The 23,781-nt window shown below is 33.5% G+C and overlaps 1 protein-coding gene across 2 annotated transcripts in view; it reads right to left on the bottom strand.

The window, feature by feature from the left end:
• The window catches only part of LOC128983245 (E3 ubiquitin-protein ligase RNF38), a 186,972-nt gene that overhangs the window by 43,524 nt on the left and 119,667 nt on the right, over window positions 1-23,781 (bottom strand). For both annotated transcript variants that reach the window (XM_054402489.1, XM_054402482.1), the window contains one exon: window positions 21,500-21,664. In XM_054402489.1, coding sequence (XP_054258464.1) covers window positions 21,500-21,664 — 165 coding nt within the window. The remainder of the gene's footprint in view (window positions 1-21,499; window positions 21,665-23,781) is intronic.

Genomic DNA, 23,781 nt, shown 5'->3' with positions numbered 1-23,781 from the left:
TTTTTAAAGACCTTAAAAAAACAAATAATTTAGTATATAAAAGTATTTTTGTTCGATTATTAGTAACGGAGAAAATTTAAAAAATTGTAAATTTAAAATTCCCATGTTATTCTTATGGAGAATATTGTCAAATGTTGTAATTTGCTTGTTTATGGATATATTTTGATCAAACTTGGCAAATTTATTTATTTTGTACTAAGCTATCAATATTTTACTCAAAAACACACTTTATTAGGTTCCTTGTAGCAGCAAACCTAGGTACTCGTTAAACCTAATGTTATTAAAATATATTTAATTGAAAATCAATTCAGACAAATGGAAATTCGCTTAGTCGGCAGGTTTGCTGCGGCGGGGGTGTTTAAATATTAATTTACCAGTTTTGTGAAATTATCTTGTCAATAAATGTTTCAAACATGTTTATTCATAAAAACTCTTATCCTATTTTTAAACCACTTTATGATGGCTATTCAAAGTATCTCAGAGTAAAATAGGTAAAGCCTTTATCTTAACTGTGATTTTTCTTGACACAATCCTCCTAATAGTAAAAGGTTTTGTTTTAATAATGTGTGGTACAGTAATTGTTGTTAGAAAACCATGAATGTAGGATACTATCCATTTTCATAGTAATGTCAATGTATTAAAGTTAAAAATAATGGTTTGGATACAGTTCTGATAATAAAACCGCAATAATACGGGTAACCGCGTACCATACCGATTTTGTACCGAGAACCGAGGTACAAAATATTGTACCGTACCAAACCGTACCGACCTTAAATTTTCTGTACCGCAGACCCCTAGTAGCAAATAATGCAAATTACAAAGCAATGCTACATTTCCAAAAAGTATCGATAGATTATCGATAGTCCTCTCGACGCATGACTTCAATAATTTTGTGTTTTGGTGTACTTAAATTTGTGCTAAAATTTTGAAAATTGGCACAGAGCTGCTTGGTTAGTCCTACTTGATGACCGTTTTGTTGGAACTTCAAACTATTTACCGATCTAATTAATAAAAATTTATATGTATGGTGAAATAGTTTTAAATCGTAATTTGTAACAAGAAAAAGTTAGCTTGCGAGAATTTTTTTTATTTTTTGGTTAGAGAGGTTTTGTCTGTGGCAAAGTTGTAGCCAAAAGTTTGATGCGTAAAATAGAATTTTTTTAATTTTTTACAATCAGTGGTTCAATAGATAACTTGGATTGACGAGGAAGGGAAATTTAGCATTTCGCAACGCATGGAAAGAAACTATATCGTACGATGCGCCTGCTGAGTAGACGTTTACTTTACAGTTCTAAGGACAAGAAAAAGATGGATATACAAATCATCAGTACATTTATATTATTTAAAAAACATCTTTCTTTATTACCAGCTTACATTTTTCACTTAAATTCATAAGAATACATCATATACAGTGTGTTTAAAAAAGGAGGGGACTTATTTTACCTAGTGATTCCTTGGGTCAAAATAAACAGAAAATCAAAAATAACATTTTTTCCAAAATCTCTTTGTTCCAGATATCCGCCATTTTGTATTTTTTACATACAAATATTTATCTTTAGACTTTCCAACCGATGTTTATGAAACTTGGTATGTATGTTAAGGTAGGAAAGACGCATATTAAAAAAAAGATTAATCTCGATTCACCTTAAAATTTCAAAATGGCTGCCATTTCAATTTCTCAAACCTAAACTACTCTATAACTGCTGATTTTATGAAAACACTTTAATTTAGCATTGTTAATTCCCTATCAAACGATACCAAGTTAAAAAAGACCAAAATAATAAATGGCTGAAATATTACGATTTTAGCTGTAAAAGGGGGCAAAACTGACTAGATTACCCTTTTTTTATCCCATTTTACAACTAAAAATCTTAATATTTCAGCAATTTCTTTTTCGATCTTTTTGAACTTGAAACCGTTTCATAGGGAATTAAAACCCCTATTTAAAAGTGTTCTTGACCTTTTTTCATAAAATCAGCCGTTTTTGAGTCTAGTATTAAGATTAGCTGAAATATTAAGATTTTTAGTTGTAAAAGGGGGTAAACAGGACTATTTTAGCCTTATTTTACCCCATTTTACACCTAAAAATCGTAATATTTCAGCTATTTATCATTCGATCTTTTTTAACTTGGTATCGTTTGGTAGGGAATTAAAAATACCAAGTAAAAGTGTTCTTGACATCTTTTCATAAAATTTGCCGTTTTTGAGTAATTTAAGTTTTAAAAATTTAAATGGACGCCATTTTGAAATTTTCATTTAAATCAAGATGATTTTTTTTTATAACACTGGTCTAGTATACCTTAACGTACATACAAAGTTTCATAAAAATCGATTAAAAAACGCAAAAGAGAAAAATGTTTTTCAAAAAATACAAAATGGCGGATATCTGTTTAACAAAGTGATTTTAGAAAAAATGTTATTCTTTATTTTCACCTTTTTTGACCCATAGAACCATTTCCTGCAATTTTGCTGTTTACTTACGGAACACCCTGTATATGCATGAAAATTTATTGAGCGGAGCGAGCGGAGCGAGCGAAGTGAGCGAAGCTCTTTGGGATCAACTTCAATGCAACAAATAGAGAAACATCACTCAATAACGGCTGAACGCATTTCAGCCAAACTTAACAAAATTACTTAGACTAAAAGTGAGATGGTTTTTAAACAAACAAATTTAAATTAGATAACGCTAATGCAATTTAAAACGAACTTAAAATTTCAAATTTTAAACATTAGGCTTATGGGACTAGAGTAGCCATGACAGGTTTTTTGTTTACAAGAAAAATGTAAACAAGAGAACCATAAGGTATTTCTGAACTTTCTAGACTTTTCTTTTAAACGTTTTTAAGCCATTCCTATGATCTTAATAAACAAGAAAATACCGTTAAAACATTTTTTCAAGGCGCGGAATTCACTGCAAATCGAGAAAATATACGGAACTACTTTCTCAATGCACGGAGCATAAACAAGGAGCGGAGGGATACGGACGTGACTACTTTCTTGGGAACCTATATGTGTTGCCAGCTGATTAGAAACAACCAATGTTAGAAACCGCATCGAAATCGATATTTAATCCGATAATACCGAATACCTCACAGGTTATATTATGTTGAATTACATCGACGGTGCAGTAAGTTATAACACTTAAATAAAACGCAGATTGAACACTGATCTAATTTAGGCATGTGGGGAAGGTAGGTCGGGGTTTATGAGTATTCGTGACTACATTAAGTGTTTTGAAGTAAGGTTAGATTAGGAAGGTAAAGTGTAGGTTATAAGTAGGTGATCGGGTTGTTAATTTGTGTTACACCATATAATTTTTATCTTTTGGAATGGTTGGTTAAACGGGGAAACGATTTCAAAAATGCTTGCATATGGTCTTAACAAACCATCTACAGTATTATAGCATTGACTTTATATAAAGTCAATGATTCTAGCAAATTACTACATAAAAACCAAATGAAAAAAAAATTTGGATTTGTACCTTTTGACCATAGCAAAACTAACATATAATTTATGAAATGTGAAAAGTTGTATATCATTAAATACTATTCTGTAATATTAATAATTGTTCGGCAAATCCTCATTTCAATGGCTCGGCTGAAAATGGAATCTTCATTTTGTGAAACAGTAATTTGGTAATAATTCAGTAATTTCAAATGTTGATAACAGTAGCCTATCCTATATAAATACTGTTATTTAATTGCCAAGCCACGGACTATACATACGTCCAGTTACAACCGTAATAAGTAAACCTGGGCTTATAGAAGTACACTTTTAACCACGGTATGGATAATGGTCTAGGCCTGTCCAGAAGTAGGCTACTAATTTTTAATTATATTATCTACATTGTATACTTAAGGCATGTCTTCCCTCCTTATTATTATTCTGTTTTCACTTAAATCAGCTGAATGCGATGTTTACTTATTACTTATGTTTAGGCCTACATTTCAGCCATCTTATTTTATTGTTCAATAAGTAGTCTTTTTGCAGTTTTTACGTTTTTACACATTGAAATACATGACTGATGATTCAGTTCATTTTAGTCTTTTAAAGGTGTTTTACATTTGAGTCTTACATTAAAATAGCCCTACATTTTTTGTAGGCCTATGTTTTATCTTTGACTATCAATACAACTAGACATTCCATCCCCATGTTAAATTTGTAGCCAGCTTTTTCATCAAAATCTTCTGTATCCAATGGCCAATGGTATTATTAAGGCCAGTATTAAAATGCCGTCGCTAAATCGTCCTAATAATGGCAGAAGACCTACATTCCAGTTACATTACAATCATATCCTCCATCAAGAATACTTGGTATTAACAATCATAAATTATTTCCAGCAAAGAAAGCTGAGTTTAACCGATTGCAAGGGTTGAAATGAAGACCAATGTTTATGTTGCACAGTTGAATTTAAATGTCAAATTCCCTCTCCTGTTGTTATACAATACTCGTTTTTTAATAGTGACTGTTTTTTTATACTTAAATACTTTAACCAATTGTACGGGTGAAAAATGAAGTCCAATGTGTTTGTTGTAGGCTACAGTTGAATTTGAATGTTAAATTTCCTTTCTCTTTTAGCGAATTTCCCATATAGGGAATAAGCTATTACCGTAATACTCATGGTAAGACCTGGACGCGGGACCGATTTTTTTTTTTCGTTTTGAGGTCCCTAGAGGCCAAAAACACCATCCGTTCAAATTCAAAAACAAGTATAAACAAGTAGGTTTATAGCGAAAATGCAAAGTTTAAATAAGTCTTAATATTGCATCCACATTCCAAAAAGACCATAAAATTCGTTAAAAATATTAATTCCATTTTTTTTTATGGCGGCAAACTTGAAAAGTGGAAAACTGTGTATTTTATGGCCTTTATGGAATGTGGATGCAATTTTAAGACTTATTTGGCTTATTTACTCTTCACATTTTCGCTGTAAACCTACTTGTTTAGGAGCTACATGATGTAAAATGTACACCAGAAGTCATTTTTCCATAGGCTGTAACTCCTAAACGAGTGGGTTTGAGTGAGTTTATCGAAAAAATGTCGGGAATAAAAAGGTTTTTAAATTGCATGTTCTATCCGAAAACATGATACAATATAGGGTGTTCCATAAGAAATTTCAAAGTTAGCCACCATATTGGAAAATGGCGGCCATTTTTGAAACATTGGAATTCATATTTTTTAATATCATTAAAAACTAGTTGAAGTTCCCCATTTAATGTTCTCTCTAAAACTAATAGTTTCTGAGATACCAATGGTGGCACAGTTAAGTTGTTCACCCTGTATATAACAATATATATATATATATATATGAATTTGAACAGATGGTGTTTTTGGCCACCTCAAAACAAAAAATTAAATCGGTCCCGGGTCCAGGTGTTACCATGAGTACTACGGTAATAGCTTATTCCCTATATGGGAAATTCGCCAAAAACCTAATAGTTCTATAGAAGATTCAATAAGATTCAATAAGATTTATTGCAGCCATTAAACATAACATTTTGTAATAGGCATTGTTACAATAGTACTTAAAAATAGATCATACATCAATTACAAATTTCAATACATACAATATCCTATTTAGAATCTAAACATGATATGTCACTATTTAAAAATTCTTCCTGCGTGTAGAATGCTTTTGATTTTAAAAACTCAGTAATTTTTCTTTTAAATTGGTTTAGAGGTAGTTCACGAAAACAAGTGGGTAGCTTGTTGAAGAAAATATGTTGGATGTAAAAATGGCTATTTAAAGTTTTTGAAAGTCTGATTTGAGGTGTGACTAGGTTGTTTTTGTGCCTCGTGTTGTATGGATGAGAATAGCTAGAAAATTTTAAGGGGTTGTTTTTTATATGAATTAAATTACAAAGAATGTACATAGATGGCAGTGTAAGCAAATTTAAATTGGAAAAGTGGAAACCATATATGCAACAATATGGATTTTGAATATTTAAAATGTAGTTATAGCCTATTGTTGAAAATAATAATAAGCTAGTTGTTATTTTCCTACAGGATTCATGATCTTGCAATCCTAGCATGGCTCTAAGAGCTTTCTTTTGCCAAACAAATGCTTTCTGAGCTAAGTGTGAACCACCCCAGAGACGCAAACCATAAAGCAGCTGTGAGTGAAACAAACCGTAGTAAGTCATTTTTAGAGTGTTAAAACTCACACATGATCTAAGTTTTCTCAAGAGACAGGTTATTCTAGCCAATCTTTTACAAATTTGTGTAATGTGGTTATCCCAGCTTAGTCTGTTGTTAAGATGGATGCCTAAGAGTTTGACTGTTTTATAAGCATCAGTGGGTTGATCTTTTTTTAGTGAAAAGTAGATGTATTCTGTTTTTTCCTCATTGATAGCCAAATTATTGATTTTATACCAGAATTTAGCACAGTTTAGGGCATGATTAAGATCGTACTCAACTGTTAAAACATTATCATCTTTACAGAACAGGGTAGTATCATCAGCATAAAGTATTGATTGAGTAGGGATATTAAAACTAAAGTTGTTAATAAAAATCAAAAACAGGAAAGGTCCTAAAATGGACCCCTGCGGAACACCAGCATTCAATTCCAAAATATCAGAATAATCATCTCCTATCACGACCTGCTGTTTACGGTTTTCCAGGTAGGATTGAATGATGTTGAGTTCACGGTTCCTAACGCCATAGTAATATAGTTTATCAAGAAGAATGGGATGGGAGATTGTGTCGAAGGCCTTGGTCAAATCAATAAGGCATGTACCTGTCACCAACTTGTCTTCAAACCCTTGCAAAACTTGGTTAATTAATTCTTCTACAGCCATTGTGGTTGAACAGTTGGCTCTAAAGCCGTATTGACCTTTATATAAAAGGTTATTAACAGTAAAAAAGTGTTGAAGCTGCTCAAGCATACATGATTCAATTATTTTTCCTAAAATTGGAACCAAAGCTATTGGACGATAGTTTGATGGGACATTCTTGTCGCCTTTCTTGTGAATTGGCGTTACTCTGGAGGTTTTTAAACAATCAGGAAACTTTCCTTCAATTAAAGCGAAATTTATAAGATATGTTAAAGGTTCTAGGATAAAATTAACTATGTATTTAAGAGTAAAATTGGAGAGTCCAAACAAATCTTCACTACGGGAACCACTGAGTTTACAGACCAAAGAACGCACTTTATGTTTATCAACAAGGGTCCATTTAAATATCTGTATGTCAGGAGTATTAGAATAAGGCTTAGGGCAGTTACTCAACAATTCAAGATGAGTAATTACATTATCATCATTATAGAGTTTATTTTGTGTGTTGTTTGAAACAGAAGTAAAGAAATTGTTGAGAGTGTTAGGTGTTAAAGTTGTTTTGGAAAATGTTTTAATCTGTCCTGATTCTTTTCTGATTATTTTCCAAGCTTTTTTACATGTATTTTTGGATTGAACAATTAGTTTGTCATTAGCAGTGATTTTGGCTTCTCTTATCTTGTTTGTATACATGCTTTTGTACCTTTTAAAATTGTTCCTATCATTTACATTCTTGCTATATTTCCATTTGTCATACAATAACAATAAATATTTACGCATTGACTCCAATTCTGTAGTAAACCAACTATTACATCTATTATTCATCTTAATATTACTTTTCACATTTACAACAGGACAGCATAAATTAAAATCTGAAATTAAAACCCTAAGAAAATATGTAAAAGCTAAGTTTATGTCATTAATAGAATACAAGGTACACCAATCGATATTACTTAACCTATTGACAAAATTTTCAAGTCTTGTTGATGATACAAGGCGTTTCCTATAGTAAGAATCCTCTTTGTTAACTAAGCAACTGTTATTCTTATTTTTACCAATCAAGAATTTTGAAACCACTCCAGCATGATCCGATATTATTCCCTCCCCAGTAATAAAACAGTGAAGCAAGGCTTGATTATTGACATTAGTGAAAATATTGTCTAAACAAGCAGTTTGTCTGGTTGGTTTGACATTGGTTGGGAACAAATCAAATGACCTAAGCAAATTCAAAAAATACTTTCCCTCTTTATCATTATGGTTTAAGATGTTTATATTGAAATCACCAGCCAGGGCGATGTACTTGAAAAGTTTAGGTTTAGATGAAACAAACAATAGAAGATCTTCCAATTTTCTACAGAACTCTGTAAAGCTTGAATCAGGGGTACGATAAATAGATAAAACTAATAAGTCATAATCTAACAATCTAACAGCACATACCTCAAGTAAAAAGTTAAAGCTAAAATCAGACAAATCTATTTTTTCATAATTTACACGTTTGACATAAATTGCAGTACCTCCATGAATCAGTGGAAATTGACGACAATAATTTGTACCTAATTCAAAATTTTCTGGGACATAAAAGTTAATTTCTTCATTACTAAGCCAGTGCTCACTTAAGCATACTATATTTGACAGGGTTTGGTTAAGAATGATTTCAAGATGGTTTAATTTGTTCCTTAATGATTGAATATTTAAAGATAGAATTACAATTTCACTATTTCTTTGTCCTGATGTGTCTGAAGTCAGCCTAAAAAACTATTTTGCTTACATGCTAACTCAGTATTATTTTTACAATTTTGCAGACTTTTTACACCAAACGTTTTGTTGATGCCGGTTCTTTTAGAGCGTCTCAAGGGTGGTTGAGCAGATGCAGGTGGTGAATTGTCTGTTGTTACCAGGTCCTTAGGAATGTCATTTGATTCTGTTGTGTTGTTGATATTGCTGGGACTAGTAGAAAGTTTGCTTAAAAAATTGCTTAGCTCGATGCTTTTTATTGAGTTGGGAGTTTCCCTACCTTTAAATCCAGGAGAGTTTGTAGAAGGTGTTGTGATGGTACATGTCTGGGATTCTTTGTTACCTGTTGGAGAACTTTTTGCAGATTCTGTAGTTATTTTATTTCCACAGTTGTTTACATCTAGGTTTTCTCTCGTCTGTTCTTCTGATTTCCGCTCAGCTGTTGAGATAGCAGAACACAAAGCTTTAAGAAACAGTGGAAAAGTCTGTCCGCTCCACAGAGGTCGTGATGATTTTTCGTGAAAAGCTATTACATTCACAGAGGCTCCGGTCAAGCGTTGAAAATTGACAATATTATTGGCAAAAATGTTGAGTGAAATGTTATCTCTCACACACCCCATGGGGGAGCAAATGAGTCTCTTGAGGCTCTTGCCCAAAAATGATTTCCCCTTGTTTGATAGATGCAATCCATGTTCAGTGAAGTATTTGTTTTCTATTAAGTACATGTCAATGATATCAATGTTGCTGCTTTCTTCAGAGAGTCTCCATATGTAGTTATTTATCAAAAATATTTTGTAGTGAAGTTCACTGTTACTCGGAATGTCATGTCGGTATGGTAGTGTACAGAGCCAGATGCTTGTATTACAGAGTTTGGTGGCCATCTTCAACATATTTATTTACATGGCTTTTATTTACATTTCCAGATACCACGCAGGGCATCTGCTAAAATAAACACTTTAGGCATTGGCCGGAAGGGCCGTCGGCCAGGTTGGCAACACAGCAAAGTTACAATAACACTTAAAAACAACCACAACATATATATACCTAACAAATAATCAAAATAATACGATAGACACTGAGAAAATAATAATAAGCTACTTGAACAACAACAATACAGTTAAATTTACGGAATAAAAAAAAATAAAACAAATAGATTACTATTTTATTTACTCTTTTTTTAAAGGAAAGAAATATACAACTAATTTTAGGCACTTTTAGACAAGAGAAATGTTTGATTTAAAAATTATATTCTTCTACCAGTGCCCATCTGTACTGCCAGGCTTCTCTTAAGAAACCCGCCAATATCCGCCAATCCCTACCATTCAAATATTCTTCAAAATCAGATTTGCTTAAAAGAAGTGTATTAAAATATTTTTTCCTTATATTACCTAATATTGGGCAAACGGACACAAAGTGAAAAACGGATTCTATTTCATTCAGATTGCACAATGAACATGTGTAGATTTTATTAGTCATCCAAGGTTTAAAATTAAGGTCAACAAGTTCTGCTCTCGCTTTAATACTCCAGGATATTACGCTAATATCAGATGTTTGGCACAATACATGTCTGTCGCCGAGGTCAAGGTCGAGGGTCAGATATTGTTGGTGATAGAGTGATGTACGGGCTCTGCCTAGACAGTCTGCCCGCCACCTCCCCCTCACCCCCTCAACCACACTCATCAGCTGTGACTGCAGTCTGTCCAACCTGTCTATTCTAAAATCTATAAAAATCCCACAACTGAGGCCTAACTCTCTCCATTCTCTGCTCCAGCCTATATTTTTGTCTATAATTTGTTCGGCTAAGATTTTTGTAAGGCGGTTTGGTTGTGATGATAGATTCTTTAAAATGTAGTTTAAATTTTGACTCATGGTGTAAAAGTATATTTTTTCTGATAGGGTCTCTAAATAAATCACATAATTTGGTGTATTGTGGGGCAAACGGAACAACTTCCTGATAAATTGTTTATGTATTGATTCGACATATTTACTCTCCTTAAAGCCCCATACCTGTGCTCCGTAGCATACAATTGATTTTATAATGGAGTTGAAGACAATATATTTAGTGTTAATTGGTAACATTTTGTTGGTGATCAGGTTCCCCCACACAACATTTAACGCTAAATTGGCAGTCCTGGCTTTCTCTTTAAAATGATGTTCCCATGATAATGTAGATGTAAACGTTATGCCTAGATATTTGTATTGATTGACTACTTCTATACGGTCTCCTTTATACCACCATATATTGTTTCCACTTAGCCTGCCACCTTTTCTAAACACCATGACCTTGGATTTGTTCAGGTTTACGACCAGGTTCCACATGTCACAATAGTTTTCGAGTCTTTTAATCATGTGCTGTAGTCCTTGGGCTGTAGGTGACATGAGAACAATATCGTCTGCATACATGAGGATATTAACTCTGGACCCACCAAAACTACACCCCCCTTCCAAGATATCTGGCAGATCATTTATGAACATTGAGAACATAAGAGGGCTCAGAATACATCCTTGTCTTAAACCGGCTGTAGTAGCAAACAACTCAGTGACACCGCCCTTGCACCACACACCCGCCACCGTGCCATCGTAATAATCTGATAAAATGTTTAACATTTTTGTCGACACTCCCAAACATGATAATTTATAAATCAGCGACTTTCTGTCAATTGTGTCGAAGGCAGAGGAAAAATCCACAAAAAAACAAAACAGTTTTTCGTTTCTATTAATACTAATTTCGATCATTGATGATAAATTAAATATATTGTCCGTAGTTGAATAATCTTTTCTAAAACCAGCCTGAAACTCTGTCAATTTATTGTGTTCTACCGCCCATGTATATAGTCTGTTGTTTATCAGCCCTGTAAATATCTTACACACACAATCTATAAATGATAACCCTCTGTAGTTGTTTACATTATCCTTATCTCCTTTCTTAAATAGCGGGAATACAATGGAGCTTTTAAAAGAGTTCGGAACCGTTTCGTCAATTAAAATTTTGTTATATACTATCATTAATTTTTCTAAGAGGTTGATTGGGGCGTTCTTAAAGAATTCGTAGGGTACTCTGTCATAGCCAGGATTACACTTGGAGTTTTTTTAAGGTCTTTTCTGCCTTAGTTTTTTTAACACATGTTTTATCTCAGCTATAGTAAACTCTCTATCTAAATCTTCAATCACAATCTCAGGCAAGGCGAAATTAATTGTTGTAAACGTCAGGGCAGGGTTTAACAGCTTTTCAAAATGTCTTACCCATTCATTTGTCAGTATATCTCCTATAGTCTGCCTTTTATTACATTTAAATCGATTGATTGCTTTCCACAATGCCCTACTATCTGAGGTTTGTTCTAAGTCGTTTATTATTTTCTGGGAATACATCATTTTTTTCTTACTGCATAGCTTTTTGTAGCTCTTATTCAATTCTAGATATCTATCCTTAATTTCCTTGGAACTAGTATTCCTAAATAAATTTAATAGCCTGAATAACCGTTTTCGCGACGTAAGACATTCATAATCAAACCAAGGTTGTTTATTATTAATTTTAGTGCTACCATCGCTATTTACTATAGCCGGCTTTACGCTTGCTGAGTCGACGATACATCCAATTATGTTGTTTACATTCTGTTGGTTGTCTAAGAATTGTGTAAGAATTCGTAGATAGTCCGTTAAAACATCTCGTTGGCCTTGACTTCTGCTGGTCCGTTGTCCATGGTAATCGTCAGGATCAGCGGAAGATCCTCAGTGGCCGCTGACGACTGGCGCAGTTGTCCTTACAGCATCCTTAGTAGATGCAGTTGTGGGTATCCCGCTGTCATCTCCCCGGTACCGGGGTCCTTGCTGCTGTAGCTTAGTTAGGAAGTCAGTGAAGTCATGGCCAGTCAGCTGTCTGAGATGCTCACCTCCGTCCATGTCCCCAGATCTGAGTTTACCTTCCCAGGTGAAGCGGCTATCTTCAATGACAAGGCTGTCATGTGTCAATGGCATCTTCTTCTTGCTGCCCGTTGCTCTCGTCACCTCCGCACGCACCTTCGCCAGGTAGGCTCTTTTTTCCCGGATTTCCCGTGGAAGGTCTCGGTGAACCACGTAGCCTGTGTTCTTCAGCGTATTGACTCGTGACATGATGTACTGAATGTCTTGATCGTGGGGCAGGTGTGCGATGATGGTGCTACGATCTTTGCCTAAAGGGTGCGCTCTATTTACGTACAGATTGTCATCCGTGTCCAAAACCTCCTTACAAAACCTTCTGATGCACATGCTGTAGTTCGTAGTGCCTTCTGGTACTTTTAGGCCTCTAAAGATTAAATTGTTGCGCCTAGATCTAGCCTCTAGGTCCACTATCTTGCCGAACATCAGACTTTCTTGCTTCTTAATTGATGCTATTTCACACCTTAGGGCTTCGTTCTCCTCCTGCAGAGCTTCAACTTTCTTGGTTAAACCAACCAAGTCTTCTTTTGTAGCTAACTTAGACATCTTCTCGTCCAACAGTGAACTAAGACAGGCCATAAGCTGCCCCTGTGTAAGTTGGCCTACCTTCTCTGTGTCCATGATCTCGCCGGTGGGGGATATTGTCACGTCGGGTGATGACGATGCACGCTGACGTTTGGTAGATCTAGGTGTCACAGTGTTGAAGAAATCGTTGATCTTCCTATCACCCATATAAACTGTCACTACACGTGTATAGTAACAACACTGACACTGAACACGAAATCCGTGCACGCACGGACCGGAGCTATACGCGGCGTTACGACCACGTTGACGACTGGCACTGATACTGTTGATAACAAGTCTTGGGTAATTATCAAGGACAAAAACAAACTTAACCGCCTGATCTTGATACTAGTCTCTAACCGTTAACACAAAATTTACCACGCTAATGTAAACTTAAACAGTGTAAATATTAACTTAAATACGGAGCGTCTGAAGCCGCTGTCTACTCATTGGCTCAGTGTTGCCAACCCTCTGTTAAGCAAATTATATTGTACTAAAAGCTAGCTTAGAAGGTTAGCGTCGGCTGCTAGACTTTTTAAAAATTAAAACTTAATTTCTAAAAAAAAAAAAATGGGACCCTAATTTACAATTATGGCTTTGACACTCCCTAGTTCTCAAAATTATCTTTCTTTCAACACAAAAATCATGAAAATCCGTCGACTGGTTGATTTAGAATCGTGAAACAATAACACCCTTTTACGTGTTAATATATACGAGAGGTCGTCCAGTGGTCGAAACTCGACCAAAAATATCTAATGTACTGTACTCACTTATCTATTTTCACCCCACACTGTAAATAAAACATGTGATTGGAGTTTCCTCCATTTGTTTTGATTTTCTGTTTATATTTCGTTGTTATTTCGTAACCAGCATAGCAACGCATAAGATCCATGTTAATTTTTTCAAATTTTTAAACTCATTTTTTGTGCTTATCTTTGAGCCTATTTAAATTTATAAAGGGATTCTGCACACCTACAGGAAAATAGCTTTCCAACGGTATGCGTAGATTTTCCCTACGATGCACACGAGCTGAGAAAAAAGGTTTTAAAGAAACATGCTTGCCTATTAATATATAGATGATAGTTTGGACAGGTTTCAACCCTTCCGAAGCTTAATATATGTATGTGTACATTATAACTCGTAATATAGTTCTAAAGTTAAATGGATCTCCTTTTACAAACGTAGGTATATAATAACCAGAAATCTTTAGATCGTCCTGTTTGCAGCGTCAAGGTTATTGTTACCTCTTCTTAGGTGAAATATCTCTCGAACCAGAGTGTACCAAACATTTTTCCAAAAACGTATGTGTAGCATATAATTATTAGCATCAATTTTTCCATAGACAAAACATCTCTGACCAATACGTAAACTGATTCCGCGCTTACTAACTATTTCATGCCACAAATTTTGACAAAAGGCTTTTCATTACCTTATATTCGAAAAATAAACTATACCTATTTACAGTTTTGACCAAACAGTTGGCAAGAAGCATTAATAGATAAGCTATGTACCAAATATGATAATTTTAGCTTTATTCTAATTATGACAAACACGAAGTAACTAAAAGCGCATTTTGTTGGTTGGGAGCGTTGCAGGAGGTCTACTTTACACTGAATCGACGTTACTTTTAATTGCTTTTGACCTTCCGGCACTGTTGACTCAGCGAAACTGAACTTGTATTTTATCGTATTTCGTCATATTAAAACTGCTGTTGCATTAGGTCAAATTCCCAATGTGTCAATCGCTTTAACATAGACTACGTTATTAGCACGGACTGTATTATTTGTAGATATTAGCCTAGACACCTATTTATTATCAGTATTTTTACCTTTTTGGTAGCCTAAGGTGTCCAAAATTCTTATCTCCTGCGAGACGAGTTTCGCATTAATTTGTAAATTGTGACAACCACTTCTGTGGGCAATGTTGAGACCTGTGACAGCGACTGAAGATGCATTGTAATTAATGCGAAACGCGTCTCGCACGAGATAAGAATTTTGGACACCTTAGGCTACCAAAAAGGTAAAAATACTGATAATGTATTATTTGACTCATTGGGATTTTTGACCTACAGACACTGCAAACATTGTAGTTTTTCACCTATCAATTTGGGTTTCGAACGGGTAGATGTTCCACGGATGCGGTAATGCGCTTGGTGCAGCATGTGCTAAATTCTTATGAAAACGCCTCTCTTACCCAGGCAACTCTAGTTGACCTGAGTAAAGCGTTTGATTGTGTTCCCCATGGTTTACTTTTGAATAAACTTGAGTACTACGGTATCCGTGGCACAGAACTCAATCTTTTTAAGTCTTACTTATCAGACCACAGGCAGCAGTTGATGTTGCGGGTATATTGTCAAATGAGAGTGAGGTTTTTTTGCGGAGTGCCCCAGGGCTCGGTGTTAGGCCCTGTTCTTTTCCTTATAATGATTAATGATTTGGATAAATGTATGTCCAGTACCTCTGTGATTTATGCGGATGACTCCTCTTTCTTAAATAGTAGGGGTGTGCGAAGCAGCAAAAAATTTTCGATTCGAAGCAACGATTCGATTCAAAAGATTTTCGATTCGATTCGATGCAACTCGATTCGAAGCAATACGGTATTTTTCTATTCATAATTGTCAATTGAGTGGATTAACAATAATTAAAATTTATCACATTTGTGTAATACAAATTTTTGTTGATGTGGTATTAGGCCTATTCATACTTACATATGAATTTTAGGTGAAAAAATATTTATTTTCAATCATATGTATTAGAATAACTGCTGGAAATACCAGTGAGCTGCTTTACTTGCCTATTTCATAATTTTTACTTGGAATTGGCTCAACTGCAAGAAAGAAGAAAATATTTTTTTTATCAAGACATTCATTCTCATTTTAATAACTGTTTAAATAACTAAATAGGTACCGGTAGCTAAATTACAACAAATTTGAATGGAACTTAATATAAAAAGACCATTAAGAAATAAATTTACATATCACAAGTTTAGGGCCTGTGGACCGGCTTCAGGACTGCAAGCAAGAAGAAAATAAAAATAATATGTTTCCACCGGATGCAACATGTATCATTCATTCCCTGCCTCCTAACCTCCTTAGTATAATAACCTCACACTTACATTATTTGTTACATCATCATAAATAAAGAATTATTATTGGCATCAGTAGGCCTACAGCTTTACATAGGCATTATTTTTATAGGGCCTAAAATAGTAATATGCTAGAAGCAACATGTCAAGTGGAGAACTCATTGAAGAAAAGATATTGTGTAAACTAATTTCCTATAAAACTCAAAAACAGTAAATAACATACAAACATTGTTTATGGTATAATTAATAAGGACTAAAAAATGCATATCATGTCATACAGTAGTATAGACCTACCGGTACTGCAAGAGATTAAAATCCTAAAACAACTGATTTTGATAGCTAATGAATGAAAAGAATTAAAAATCCATAAAATGAAGCTAAACAATATGACAACTAATTAGGTACCCGAAAAGTAACTCTTAAATAATATATAGAAGATTAAAATAATATTAAATCAAGAGACAAGAAAGTTAAATGCTATCTTCTAGTGCCCTTGGCAACACAGGTCAATGTTTTTAAACTACCCTCAATGTTTTTGGAACAGCAGGGCCTTTTTCTCTTAAGGAAGGGTAGTAGTATGTCAACAAAAACAATGAATCAGTCTCACCAGCCAGGCCCGGGCAACGATGTGTGAATTCAAGGTCATAGACCCTCCCCCTCCCCTCTTACACCACCCGGTTGCTACCCAGTTGCTTCAATTGCTGACAAAATGCAAGTGATGAAACAAGGAAGTAGAGACAAAGAAATATATTTCTTTATTCAAAAACACAAAACTGTTAGAGATTATTTTCAAAGAAATTAATTCAATGTAATTTGTGAGTTGTAAATATTGTATTGGATCTTAGAAATATATTTTTTTAACCCTATTTAACCAAGATACAGATCTGTTCACTATATCAGATATTTCTTTTGTTTATAATTTATTATGTAAAATACTAAAATATATTTTTAATTAGGTATTGAATGAACAATAAATGATTATACTAGTATGTCTGGATAAATAGTCTTTCTATTCTTTTGACTTTGTTTTCTTTGCACTGTTAGTGTTGCGTCACGGCTTTTGTCTTGTTACTCTTATCAGTAGATGACTAGACCTGGCTCTGGCTAGTGGCAGTGCGGCAATTGCTCTGTTGTGTCTTTATTCTTAAAGGTCGTGAGCCAACTTAATTTTTAATTCTCATTTGAACATTTTAATTCCTCTGTAATAGATTTTAAAATGATTTTGGAGTAACCTACCTTGTTTTGGCTAGGTTCACAGTAGTAAAATATTTCACACACTGCTTACATCAAGACAAAAAACAAAACCTCTAATCATTTGCAATGTCAAAACAAAAAAATATAAAACAATTAAAGCTATATTTAATGCAAAGAATGTATTAAATAAGAACGCCTTCGTAAAGGAAACGCAACAGCAACGCGCTCCTGTATTGCGGGTATTGCATTGACTTTCTGCAGGCGTTTTTCGTATATGGATACTGACTCCCTCGTGAATCGAATCGTTTTTTGACCACCACTGAATCGAATCGCGATTCGATGCATCGAATCGAATCGAATCGAAATTTCGATGCATTTTCGATGCATCGCACACCCCTATTAAATAGTCAAGGTACCTTTAGTGAACTCATGGTGCTGTCCAAACTTTCCCTCAATGAAACTAGGAACTGGTTCAGTGTCAATGGGTTTTTTATGAATCCTGAAAAGACTCAAACTACTGTTTTTAAGTTAGGTCGCACACCTGAGGAAGAAAAGAATTTTTTGTCAAGTGTAAATTTATTAGGCATAGATTTGGATAGTGACTTAAGCTGGTCAACCCATTTATATAACTTAAGTAAGAAATTGTCAAGAGTTTTATTTTTAATTAGACGTCTAAGAGATTTTGTTCCTCCTTTGTATGTTAGATCTGCGTATTTTGCTTTTTTTCAAAGTCTGTTAAAGTATGGTCTGTTACTGTGGGGTAACTCCACCCACATTCTAATAATTTTAAAGCTTCAAAAAAGGCTGTAAGACTGTTGACCAATTCAGGGTTAAGGGACCATTGTAAACCTCTTTTCAAAGCAACAGATATTCTGACAACTGTAAATTTCTATATATTAGAGTGTGTTATTTTTGTAAAACAAAATCCTAATTATTTTAGCTCTAGAAATAATTTTCACTCTTATTGCACAAGGGGAAGATCTGCTTTGGATAGGCCCTACACTACACCAGACTAACAACAGTACAGCAAAGTTTTGCTAGTATCCAGTAAAAATAGTAAATTGTTTTGGAAGTGAAATACTTGACATTCCTTGTACTTGGCTAAAACAAAAGTTGATAGTTTGGCTTGCTGACCACCCTTTTTACAGTTTGGATGAATTTTTTGCAAAACACAACTGTAATGGTAAAATTGTTATCGTTATCTTGTTCTTACTTAGTCCCTAGTCAACTGTTACCTAGTCTTTCAAACACTTTGTTTAAGTACCTCACCCTTTTGTTTCTGTATATAGTTCTGTGTTTTTCAAATGATTTTTAACTATTTATTTTCTTGTTGTCTTTGTTATATTTAGTGAAGATTCCATGTTATAGACCATGTTATACTATCTAGAATCTATGGCCCTTTTTGGCACCTTTTTTTGTTAACGAGGTCTATTATAACATCTGTTATTTAATGACCAATAAAGATTTATGATTTATGATTTATTGTTGATATTTTTTATGGATTCCTTGATGAAAAATAAGTACATTTCAAGTCTTCTTATCATTTCAACACTTCCAGGAAAAAATCAGAAAAAAATCCAAAAAATCATAATCAAATTTGTGTGACAAGTGTAAATGCGAGCATTTAGCAAAAAAAAAGTGAAATTTTTATCAAAAAAATTAGTGGTAACTGAAAAAAAAACATATGAGGTGTTATAAAATTCAACATGTGTAATTTTTGGAGCAAAAATAAGATCACTGCAACCCGTGATTCCAATAGTCCCTTGCTCCCAATTACCCCACTTGACCCTATTTGAATCTTGAATCTTAATGACATTGTGAAAGTGCTGTACAAAACCTCTTCCAATCGGTGGCGGTTTGGTGGATTGCCAGGGATAATCAAGCAATCAGGCTGGGCAATGTCAAAATCACCGGCACTCCGATTGAAAAACCCCCCCACACATACATTGGGCAATATTTAGGCAATATAGTGCAGTAAAAATAAGAGAAAAATTCCATAAACCTAAAAAAAATTAGCACAACCGGGGAATTTGGTACAGATGTTGGGTGTACCTTCCTTTTGAACATACTAAAAGTCCCCTAAAATTGAAGCTGTGCTACGGCCGCCATATTGGAAAATGGCGGCATATTTATGTATTTTTCGCTATAGTTACTTTATTATTAGAGATACAGGAAAAAGCTAAATGTACAAAATGTAGGTCATCTAAAAATACACATTTTTTGTATTTACCATCTTTCTCTAAACCCAACGGTTTTTGAGTTATTTGTTATTAAGTATATTTAGTTTTTTCTATTTATAAAAAATAGGTGAAACACATGGAAATTTACCGTTACTTTCAAGGATTATGATAATTTATCCCATTTAGTTAAATAGTGTCATACTATAAAATCTTAAAATTTTAGCTTATTTTATGAGTAAAACAACTCTGCCAAAGCAAACCTGCAGACTCAGCAAATTTCCATTTGATTTGATGTTTTATTAATTGTATTTAAAAAAAAAATTAGATTCAACAGGTACCTAGGTTTGCTGCTACAGGTAGGTTATTTTAGCGTGTTTTCTTTTAGTAAAATATCAATAACTTAGTATAAAATAATTAATTTTCCAAGTTTGATCACAATAAATCTATAAACAAACAAACTGCAACAGTTAACTAATTCATAATAATAGCATGGTAGCTTAAGATTTACAATTTACAAATTTAAATATACAAATTTTGGTTGTGTTTACTAAAAATATGGCGATTATTCACCACGTTTCGAATACTAACCAAAGGGGTTTTCAAAAGGAGATGAAGCAAGTAATTTAAGTACTGTAATATTAACTCGTACCAAGTATCGGAAATATTGTATGCAGTGAGGTAATCAACCATATTTTGTAAACTACGCAATAGTCATATTAATATTGTATACTCATTTTTACCCAATAAATAAATTAACATTTACACAATTAACATTAACAATTAGTGGCACTACCACTATCACTCTGATATCAACTAAGTGGGATGAATAATTGTCGTAAACCTTGAAAGTAACCGTCGATTGCGATGGGTTTCACCGATTTTTGATAAATAAAACTAACTATACTATACCATACTTAATTAGTCACCAACATGAGCTAGACACGAAAAACACCCTTCCAAATTTACAATGGGATGTCAAGTATAGTTAGTTAGTGTGGTGGTGCCATCAAAATACTAAAATGTTAACTATTAAATGGGTAAAAAATGAAGATAAAATATTAATATGACTATTGCGTACTTTACAAAATATGGTAGATTACCTTACTACATACAATATTTTCGGTGCTTGGTACGAATTAATACTACTTAAATAACAGGCTCCATTTCCCTTTTGAAAACCCATTTGGTTATAATATTCTAATCGTGACGAATAATCGCCATCTTTTTGGTAAACACAACCAAAATTTGTATATTCAAATTTGTTTATTGTAAATTTAAAACTCCCATGCTATTCTTATGAATTAGTTAACTGTTGCAGTTTGCTTGTTTATAGATATATTTTGATCAAACTTGGAAAATTAGTTATTTTATAGTAAGGTATTGATATTTTACATAAAAAAAACACACACTATAACCTACCTGTAGCAGCAAACCTAGGTACCTGTTGAACCTAATTTATTTATATACATTTTTTAATAAAACATCTAATCAAATGGAAATTTGCTGAGTCTGCAGGTTTGCTGTGACGGAGTTGTTTTACTCATAAAATAAGCTTAAATTTTTAGATTTTATATTATCACACTATTTAACTAAATAGGATAAATTATCATAATCCTTGAAAGTAACGGTCAATTTCCATGTGTTTCACCTATTTTTGATAAATAGAAAAAACTAAATATACTTAATAACAAATAACTCAAAAACCGTTGGGTTTAGAGGAAGATGGTAAATACAAAAAATGTGTATTTTTAGATGACCTACATTTTGTACGTTTAGCTTTTTCCTGTATCTCTAATAATAAAGTAACTATAGCGAAAAATACATAAATATGCCGCCATTTTCCAATATGGCGGCCGTAGCACAGCTTCAATTTTAGGGGACTTTTAGTATGTTCAAAAGGAAGGTACACCCAACATCTGTACCAAATTCCCCGGTTGTGCTAATTTTTTTTGGGTCAAAACATATTTTTACTGTACTAATATGGTTGCTGGCAATCTGATCGCCAATCGATCACCTAATGTATGAAGAGCTTTAGAATCCATTATTTAAGTTACTCACATCAGAGATGAAGATGGAAGGTGGAGAAGACGGGATGAGCGGTGTGTGGTCAGCCCGAGGTGGCACCAGGTAAGGAGGTACAGTGGCCAGTGGTGGTGGAGTGGTGTAGCTGGGGTGGTGATGATGATGGTGGTGAGGCAGACAATTGCCAAACGGAGAAGGCACCTGCAACCACAAGCAGAACAAACCTCAGATACCAGTATACATTAGGGTGGGTTGAATAAATCAATTTGTTTTTCGAGTCTTAATACCTCAGAAAAGTTGCTAAATTGTAAGACAAAAACAGGGTATAAATATAACAAAATATTGATTGTTATCTTCCGGTCGCGCATGTGCTATAAATTATGAAGAACATACCCCCGCCGCAGCAAACCTGCAGACTAAGCGAATTTCAACTTGTCTGGTTACATATTTACTAAAATATTTCCATAAATAAGACATATTTATTCCCAATTTAAATAACATTAGATTTAACGAGTGCTTAGGTTTGCTGCTACAGGGAAGGTAAACAGTGTTTTTTGACCAAACGTCAATAGTATAGGATGAAATAAATAAATTTGCTAAATTTGATCGACAACAAAAAATACAACAAAACTAACTAACAACTAACACAACACTACAACAGTTTTAATTTTCTCCATAAGAATAACATGGAAATTTTAAATTTGCATTTTTTTGAATTTTCTCCGTAACCATTAGGCATACAACGATGCTTCAATATACTAAATTATTTCTTTTTTTAAGCTCTACATAATGGTTGGGAAAGAAATTCCAAAATTTTATGTTGGTCCGATTATGCTGATTCGCGAACTCGTTCGAATAAATGTAGGTTTACACATTTATACAAAATTTCATCAAAATCAGATGATTTTTGTTCGAGTTATCGTGCTAATGGACACACATATATATTTATATATAAATATTGATATATATATATATATGAATTTGAACGGATGGTGTTTTTGGTCTCTGGGGACCTCAAAACGAAAAAGTAAATCAGTCCCGGGTCGAGGTCTTACCATGAGACCTACGGTAATAGCTTATTCCCTATATAGAAAATTCGCTAAAATGAAAAAATACATTTTTGTTGGCAATTTTTAAATTTTTAATATGTAATAATTGAAATTGTCATCTACAAGATCTACTTTAATACTTTTCAATGAAATGGTGACCATATAAATTAGGTATTTTAAGCCCAGTATGAATGGAGATGAGTGTAGAAACTAAGAAATTGCTATTTAAATAACAGTATCGTATGTTAACATCTTCCGGTCGCGCATCGGCTGCAAATATTTTGAAAATTTGTTAAAAACCTGAAAAAGTTAGCAAAGGTAAAAAAGTGTAAAGTAGCTTTAACATTTACATTGTTATTTTATTAATTGAATACAAAGTAGATATGTGACATGTGAACACATTACATGACTAGTAGTTAGAACATTTCAAACTGTTTTCATATTATCAAATGCTGGCATCGTCGATCTTGACCTGAGAGTATAGTTCTTATAAAGCCATCTCGAGCTTTAGCTCCACAGACCTTTGCAGAAGCTTCGGTCACCAACTTCACGCATCTCTCCACTACTTGGGTGTGGACAGGCAGCTTCTCTGATAAGACATCCCACTTCGGAACTTATTCTGTTCTGATGTAGGTTTTTATTTGATCATCAGTAACATCATTTTAAATAAAGAAATAAAATATAATTGATTAATAGTTGTTAAACTTTATTATTAATTGTAATATTATTTATAGGAATTATTAATTAAATAATAAATAACTTCTTGATCAGCATTGTACGTGTTATTAAATTTACGGAAAGTAAATAAAAGAAACGTCTTATAACACTTAAAACATATATTTACGCTTATACTGTTACTCACAAGACGGTAAATATACAAATACCCCCGCTGCAGCAAACCTGCAGACTAAGCGAATTTCCATTTGACTGATTGGATTTACACTGAAATGTCTACTAAAAAATATAACATTTATTCTCTATTTAAAAAGAATTAGTATAACTAGTACTTAGGTTTGCTGCATCAGGGAGGGTAAAACTGTTTTTTTTTTTGTAAAACGTTAATAGTTAGTAAGAAATAAAAACATTTTCCAAATTTGATCAAAATATGTTCATAAACAAGCAAACTACAACAATTTACTTATTCTCCATAAGAATAACATGGGAATTTTAAATTTACAATTTTTTGGAATTTTCTCCGTAACCATTAGGCGCATAATAACGCTTCAATATACTAAATTATTTGTTTTTTTAAGCTCTACAAAATGGTTT

This window comes from Macrosteles quadrilineatus, unplaced genomic scaffold (genome assembly GCF_028750875.1).
Source record: "Macrosteles quadrilineatus isolate MER2022 unplaced genomic scaffold, UCM_ALF_1.0 Scaffold_1__1_contigs__length_201487025, whole genome shotgun sequence".
Classification (NCBI taxonomy): domain Eukaryota; kingdom Metazoa; phylum Arthropoda; class Insecta; order Hemiptera; family Cicadellidae; genus Macrosteles; species Macrosteles quadrilineatus.
Note: the sequence above shows the minus strand (reverse complement) of the source record. Positions and strands in the feature narration are given on the sequence as shown.